The sequence below is a fragment of the Aulostomus chinensis genome, chromosome 19 (assembly GCF_037954235.1).
Source record: "Aulostomus chinensis isolate RoL2024-O1b breed Wild chromosome 19, RoL_Achi_v1.0, whole genome shotgun sequence".
Classification (NCBI taxonomy): Eukaryota; Metazoa; Chordata; class Actinopteri; order Syngnathiformes; family Aulostomidae; genus Aulostomus; species Aulostomus chinensis.
In genome coordinates this window covers 22,372,116-22,380,510 of record NC_141338.1, presented here as the reverse complement: position 1 = coordinate 22,380,510, position 8,395 = coordinate 22,372,116, and the positions used below count along the sequence as shown (strand labels likewise).

General features: G+C 38.1%; 1 protein-coding gene across 1 annotated transcript; it reads left to right on the top strand.

The window, feature by feature from the left end:
* The first annotated feature begins 4,114 nt into the window (after nt 1–4,114).
* LOC147244417 (uncharacterized) lies at nt 4,115–7,936 on the top strand. The gene is made up of 4 exons (XM_086188269.1): nt 4,115–4,169; nt 4,268–4,356; nt 6,849–7,472; nt 7,820–7,936. Exons 1-4 carry the CDS (start codon nt 4,115–4,117, stop codon nt 7,934–7,936), a joined length of 885 nt encoding a protein of 294 aa, XP_086044395.1.
* The last annotated feature ends 459 nt before the right edge of the window (nt 7,937–8,395 follow it).

The following is an 8,395-nucleotide window of genomic DNA, read 5'->3' as shown; positions in this document are numbered from 1 at the left end:
TCATGCAGAACTCCTGTATTTTGATGAAAACTCACTGAAATCCACCTGTAACTTCAAGTTTATGCATCTTTCTATGCTTTCAGGTTGAAACTTGACGGAAAACTCACTTTCAACAAAAGTTATGGCATTTTTGTGTCACAGGTCAAAAATAGTGTTTTCTCAGCGAGAGAAGGCCAAAATGAACACTTCATGCATAACTCCTGTATTTTGATGAAAACTCACTGATATCAAGCTGTAAATTCAAGTTTATGCATCTTTCTATGCTTTCAGGTTGAAACTTGACTGCAAACTCACTTTCAACAAAAGTTATGGCTGTTTTGTGTCACAGGTCAGAAATAGCGTTTTCTCAGCGAGAGAAGGCCAAAATGAACACTTCATGCAGAACTCCTGTATTTTGATGAAAACTCACTGAAATCCACCTGTAACTTCAAGTTTATGCATCTTTCTATGCTTTCAGGTTGAAACTTGACGGAAAACTCATTTTCAACAAAAGTTATGGCTTTTTTGTGTCACAGGTCACAAATAGTGTTTTCTCAGCGAGAGAAGGCCAAAATGAACACTTCATGCAGAACTCCTGTATTTTGATGAAAACTCACTGAAATAAAGCTGTAACTTCAAGTTTATGCATCTTTCTATGCTTTCAGGTTGAAACTTGACTGAAAACTCACTTTCAACAAAAGTTATGGCATTTTTGTGTCACAGGTAACAAATAGTGTTTTCTCAGCGAGAGAAGGCCAAAATGAACACTTCATGCAGAACTCCTGTATTTTGATGAAAACTCACTGAAATCAAGCTGTAACTTCAAGTTTATGCATCTTTCTATGCATTCAGGTTGAAACTTGACTGAAAACTCACTTTCAATAAAAGTTATGGCTGTTTTGTGTCACAGGTCACAAATAGCGTTTTCTCAGCGAGAGAAGGCCAAAATGAACACTTCATGCAGAACTCCTGTATTTTGATGAAAACTCACTGAAATCAAGCTGTAAATTCAAGTTTATGCATCTTTCTATGCTTTCAAGTTGAAACTTGACTGAAAACTCACTTTCAACAAAAGTTATGGCTGTTTTGTGTCACAGGTCACAAATAGTGTTTTCTCAGCGAGAGAAGGCCAAAATGAACACTTCATGCAGAACTCCTGTATTTTGATGAAAACTCACTGAAATCCACCTGTAACTTCAAGTTTATGCATCTTTCTATGCTTTCAGGTTGAAACTTGACGGAAAACTCACTTTCAACAAAAGTTATGGCATTTTTGTGTCACAGGTCACAAATAGTGTTTTCTCAGCGAGAGAAGGCCAAAATGAACACTTCTTGCAGAACTCCTGTATTTTGATGAAAACTCACTGAAATCCACCTGTAACTTCAAGTTTATGCATCTTTCTATGCTTTCAGGTTGAAACTTGACGGAAAACTCATTTTCAACAAAAGTTATGGCTTTTTTGTGTCACAGGTCACAAATAGTGTTTTCTCAGCGAGAGAAGGCCAAAATGAACACTTCATGCAGAACTCCTGTATTTTGATGAAAACTCACTGAAATAAAGCTGTAACTTCAAGTTTATGCATCTTTCTATGCTTTCAGGTTGAAACTTGACTGAAAACTCACTTTCAACAAAAGTTATGGCATTTTTGTGTCACAGGTCACAAATAGTGTTTTCTCAGCGAGAGAAGGCCAAAATGAATACTTCATGCAGAACTCCTGTATTTTGATGAAAACTCACTGAAATCAAGCTGTAACTTCAAGTTTATGCATCTTTCTATGCATTCAGGTTGAAACTTGACTGAAAACTCACTTTCAATAAAAGTTATGGCTGTTTTGTGTCACAGGTCACAAATAGCGTTTTCTCAGCGAGAGAAGGCCAAAATGAACACTTCATGCAGAACTCCTGTATTTTGATGAAAACTCACTGAAATCAAGCTGTAAATTCAAGTTTATGCATCTTTCTATGCTTTCAAGTTGAAACTTGACTGAAAACTCACTTTCAACAAAAGTTATGGCTGTTTTGTGTCACAGGTCACAAATAGCGTTTTCTCAGCGAGAGAAGGCCAAAATGAACACTTCATGCAGAACTCCTGTATTTTGATGAAAACTCACTGAAATCCACCTGTAACTTCAAGTTTATGCATCTTTCTATGCTTTCAGGTTGAAACTTAACGGAAAACTCACTTTCAACAAAAATTATGGCTTTTTTTGTGTCACAGGTCACAAATAGCGTTTTCTCAGCGAGAGAACGCCAAAATGAACACTTCATGCAGAACTCCTGTATTTTGATGAAAACTCACTGAAATCAAGCTGTAACTTCAAGTTTATGCATCTTTCTATGCTTTCAGGTTGAAACTTGACTGAAAACTCACTTTGAAGAAAAGTTATGGCATTTTTGTATCACAGGTCACAAATAGTGTTTTCTCAGCGAGAGAAGGCCAAAATGAACACTTCATGCAGAACTCCTGTATTTTGATGAAAACTCACTGAAATCCACCTGTAACTTCAAGTTTATGCATCTTTCTATGCTTTCAGGTTGAAACTTGACTGAAAACTCACTTTGAAGAAAAGTTATGGCATTTTTGTATCACAGGTCACAAATAGTGTTTTCTCAGCGAGAGAAGGCCAAAATGAACACTTCATGCAGAACTCCTGTATTTTGAGGAAAACTCACTGAAATCAAGTTTTAACTTCAAGTTTATGCATCTTTCTATGCTTTCAGGTTGAAACTTGACTGAAAACTCACTTTGAACAAAAGTTATGGCTGTTTTGTGTCACATGTCACAAATAGCGTTTTCTCAGCGAGAGAAGGCCAAAATAAACACTTCATGCAGAACTCCTGTATTTTGATGAAAACTCACTGAAAAAAAGCTGTAACTTCAAGTTTATGCATCTTTCTATGCTTTCAGGTTGAAACTTGACTGAAAACTCACTTTTAAAAAAAGTTATGGCATTTTTGTATCACAGGTCACAAATAGTGTTTTCTCAGCGAGAGAAGGCCAAAATGAACACTTCATGCAGAACTCCTGTATTTTGAGTAAAACTCACTGAAATCAAGCTTTAACTTCAAGTTTATGCATCTTTCTATGCTTTGAGGTTAAAACTTGACTGAAAACTCACTTTGAAAAAAAGTTATGGCATTTTTGTATCACAGGTCACAAATAGTGTTTTCTCAGCGAGAGAAGGCCAAAATGAACACTTCATGCAGAACTCCTGTAGTTTGAGGAAAACTCACTGAAATCAAGCTTTAACTTCAAGTTGATGCATCTTTCTATGCTTTCAGGTTGAAACTTGACTGAAAACTCACTTTGAACAAAAGTTATGGCTGTTTTGTTTCACAGGTCACAAATAGCGTTTTCTCAGCGAGAGAAGGCCAAAATGAACACTTCATGCAGAACTCCTGTATTTTGATGAAAACTCACTGAAAAAAAGCTGTAACTTCAAGTTTATGCATCTTTCTATGCTTTCAGGTTGAAACTTGACTGAAAACTCACTTTGAAGAAAAGTTATGGCATTTTTGTATCACAGGTCACAAATAGTGTTTTCTCAGGGAGAGAAGGCCAAAATGAACGCTTCATGCAGAACTCCTGTATTTTGATGAAAACTCACTGAAATCAAGCTTTAACTTCAAGTTTATGCATCTTTCTATGCTTTGAGGTTGAAACTTGACTGAAAACTCACTTTGAAAAAAAGTTATGGCATTTTTGTATCACAGGTCACAAATAGTGTTTTCTCAGCGAGAGAAGGCCAAAATGAACACTTCATGCAGAACTCCTGTATTTTGATGAAAACTCACTGAAATCCACCTGTAACTTCAAGTTCATGCATCTTTCTATGCTTTCAGGTTTAAACTTGACTGAAAACTCACTTTGAAGAAAAGTTGTGGCTGTTTTGTGTCACAGGTCACAAATAGCGTTTTCTCAGCGAGAGAAGGCCAAAATGAACACTTCATGCAGAACTCCTGTATTTTGATCAAAACTCACTGAAATCAAGCTGTAACTTCAAGTTTATGCATCTTTCTATGCTTTCAGGTTGAAACTTGACTGAAAACTCACTTTGAACAAAAGTTATGGCTGTGCAACGAGGCCATCAGGAGACTGCGGTCAGGATGTGCGTCTGTAATCGGACGCACAAATGAGCCCCAGGCAGGAGCGTCTTCACAACAGCTGTCTGCACCCACTTCAGGCATGTTAGTCAGCATTGTTTGTTTGTTGTTGTTGGAAATCATGTACTAAAATGCCAACTTGTTGTTTTTTAGATAACCTTTGGCAACATTTGGACATTGAGGTGGGCAGACCAAAAGTGCCACAGCTGATGCCTTCCAGGAGGTGCAGAGATACCTGGCAGAGGGCGCTATTTCCAGGGCCCAGGATCCAGTGAGTTACTGGGCCAACCAAAAGACACTTTATCCAAACCTCTACCAGCTGTCCCGACAATTTCTTTGCACTCTAGCCTCATCTGTGCTGTGTGAGCGGGTGTTTTCGACAGAGAAGAGACAGAGAAGTTTTGTAAAAAAAAAAAAACGGAACAGACTTAATTTTAAAACGTTGGAAAAACTTATTTTTTCAAATAAAAATTTGTAAATACGAAGTCCACAAGCATCCTCATTTACATCATTTTCACTTCGATTTTCACATTATGATACATGTTCACATTATTTAAAGATATGGAATGACACAATATGAATGCAAAGACTTAAATGATATTATTGTATACACGAGGTCATCAAATGAGTGGAAGATCAGTCTGTCAAGTAGGTTGCCTGCAGGGATTTCAGTCCAGCAGGTGTCAGTATTCAATGACACAGTATCAACTCAGTGTGTCATTGTGTCCACAGGCTTCATGACGCCTCATCGACCCATCACTGCTATAACGCAAAATCAATCAATTTTGTTATACATACATATATATATATATATATATATATATATATATATATATATATATATATATATATATATATATGTGTGTGTGTATATATATATATGTATGTGTGTGTGTGTGTGTGTATAAATAAAACATTAAACACATATGCTGTATATGTGTATGTATACATACATATAAGTGTATGTACACATACACATATACAGCATATGTGTTTAATGTTTAATTGAATCCATTCATGTAATAAATATCTCAGAAAATACCACCGGGTTACACGTACACGTGAATTTGTAGCTGACATCACAGCTACTGGAACTGGTCTTCATGTTAACATGAAACCAGGCATCAGGCAACTGTTGCCCTATCACTTGCTTCCCTGTACAAACACAGGTCTGCTGCTACACCCTTGGGGCCTTTCAGGTGTTGTCAGTGTGCAGCCTTTCCTGATCACGCTGGACTGTCCTGCTGACTGTGATGGATGGAGAGTCAAGGGCTCTAAACCTTTTTGATGCTTCTGGTCAAAGACAGAATCGGCAGGGACGCCACGCAGCACCAAGGGTCAAAGTGCACACCCCAGTGACACTGATGAAGACGGGCTGCCTTCATCTGCTGGAAATACACAATCAAGCCTTGCATGTTCAATGATTTTATTCAACATGTTTCCCCTCACAGAAGAAATGATTACAAGGATAAAATGTTTAATTTCAATATTTTGGGTCAAAGAAAAGAACATTTCAAAATACAAAGAAATAGGTTAGTAGGATGGGAACCAATAAGATGCCACGGCAGTCAGTGCCTTTTGGTCCATGATTTCAACCACTGCACATATGAGGAACGATGAAGTTCTTGTGAACTAATATTTCAACACTATCTCTACTGTTACTACAATTTCAGAAAGATAATTGCTTTTGCTGCTTAACTGCACTGCTTTAACTAACAGTAGTTAGTTACCTTTAAATGTTATATGTTGATATGTAAATATGTGTTTTCATCAAGAACATGGTAATTGTGTTCTTATCTCTTCAATAACAATTGTTGTCTACTTGCAGATTTAATTTCACAATAATACAAAAACAATGTAACAATCTTTTGCTACAGACACACCCAACTGAACCTGAGGTCAAATGGCTAACTATTTCTTTGAATGAATTGAGTTTTATGCAGTACTCAATGCCCCAAACTCAATCAAACTTACAGGTGGATTTCACTCAGTTTTCCTCAAAATACAGGAGTTCTGCATGAAGTGTTCATTTTGGCCTTCTCTCGCTTAGAGAACAATATTTGTGACCCGCAGTGTTTGGACTAATGCGTGATCATGTTATTAGTTACTGCCAAAAAAGTAACTTTGGCAGTAACTAATAATCAAACGCATTATTTTAAAAATTCAATAACTCAGTTATTGTTACAGAAGCGTAGAGCTGCCACATCGAGAAAAAAAAATTGGGAGCTCATTATCACAGTATTTCATGATACTTGTCACGTTAATTCGTGATACTTGTCACGTTATTTCGTGATACTTGTCACGTTAATTTGTGATACTTGTCACGTTATTTCGTGATACTTGTCACGTTAATTCGTGATACTTGTCACGTTATTTCGTGATACTTGTCACGTTATTTCGTGATACTTGTCACGTTAATTCGTGATACTTGTCACGTTATTTCGTGATACTTGTCACGTTAATTCGTGATACTTGTCACGTTATTTCGTGATACTCAACATGTTATTTCGTGATAAGATGAGAACGTGAAGAGTGGTTTAACTGTCTGCTGGTCATCTGTAAATAATGGCTCCATTACATGATGCCATTAAATTATATTTCATGCTTGACTTGAGACATGGTGAGATTTTGCAGTTATTGGGCTCCGTGGATGAGATTTATATAAGCATGCGTACCCTAAGAAGAATTTTGTAAAACTTGGGGTTATACCGGAGGAAAAACGAGTCGCAGCCTCTTGAGGTAGCGTCGTACCTCGTTGATCAGCTGGAGGGTCACGGCCGGCTGCATGGATACAAGCTCCATCATCTCAACTGCATCCAAGCTGGATATGTTGTCACCCAAAGCACAGTGAGGCATTTATTAAAGTTTCTCGACCCCCGTGGTGTTGAACAGAGACAGAGAAATCGCCTAACGCGGCGCATGTACTTTAACCCAGGGCCTAATTTCATGTGGCATGTGGACTCATATGACAAACTAAAACCATTTGGTGTCTGTATCAATGGAGCGATGGATGGCTTTTCAAGACTTAAGATATGGCTGCATGCCTATTCAACAAACAGCAATCCCAAAGTAATTGCTGGGTATTTCATGAAGGAGGTTGAGAGGAGGATGGGGACACCGTCCAGAATTCGCGCAGACTTCGGGACAGAAAATGTAACAATGGCAGAAATGCAGAGGTTCTTGCAATGGAGTACGTTTGTCACCAACTGTTACATCGCTGGGTCCAGTAACCACAATCAGCGGATCGAAAGCTGGTGGGCCTTTTTGAGAAGACATCATGCCCAGTACTGGATGAATCGTTTCCAGGAACTGAAAGACAAAAACTGCTTCTCTGGAGACTTCTTGGACAAGCAACTTACTTTGTTTTGTTGCCTGGCCATCACCCAGGTAAACTATGATTTAATCCGTGGTTCAAAACAACGTCACCACCCTCTCGCGAGATCTGTCCGATAATCTCACACGGACACTGGTGATGTGAGTACACCGCCATCTACTGGTCAAAAGCCAGTGGGCTTTATATTGCAGCTGTCAAAATCCTATGCCTGTAAGTAACAATATTGTCCATGATATATAATCCTAAGTATATATATAATTTTTGTATTTTTTTACTACATAGGAAGAACTGCAGCAAGTTGTACATTTGTGGAACACCCATATTATCCGGAAGAGCAGAAATGCAGTGGCTCCAAGTGGATGTCCATTTCTCATGTACACCTTCCCTCACCTATTTGGAGGACAAGATCATCAGAAAGAAGTCTCTCGGGAAGCGGTGGAGGTTTGTGAAGAGGAATGCCAACAGAGAGGACCTCACCCTTGTGATGAAACCGTATTCAACATGTGTTGCCTTCTAATGACGGAGAACTTCTTACACTCTCCCACCACACCAGATGAAGCTATAGAGCTGTATCTTTTCCTGAGAGCATGCATTCTAAAAGACTTAGAAATTACCCCATGATTTCTGGAATAGGCAAATAAAGCAAGCCTATAATGTTGATGTGTTCCGTTTTGAACATTTAATGCACGAGGAAAAGAAACATCACAATTATGATGTTGTTTTAATTTGTTGAACTGTTCTGCCCACACGGTACATTTGCACATTAGCAGTGTGATGCTCTTGCCCATCTACATATAGCAACAAAGAATTTAAATTTGTTTCCATAAGTTCATGAAAGATGTGGCAAATTTGAGACTGTTATGTTCTTCATTACCATGTGATTTGTACTTCAGGGGAAGGGTCACACAACAACACAACTCCAGGGCTCTTTCTTGGGCTTTTTTCCTGGTGGCCGCATTTTTCTTTTTTTACACGG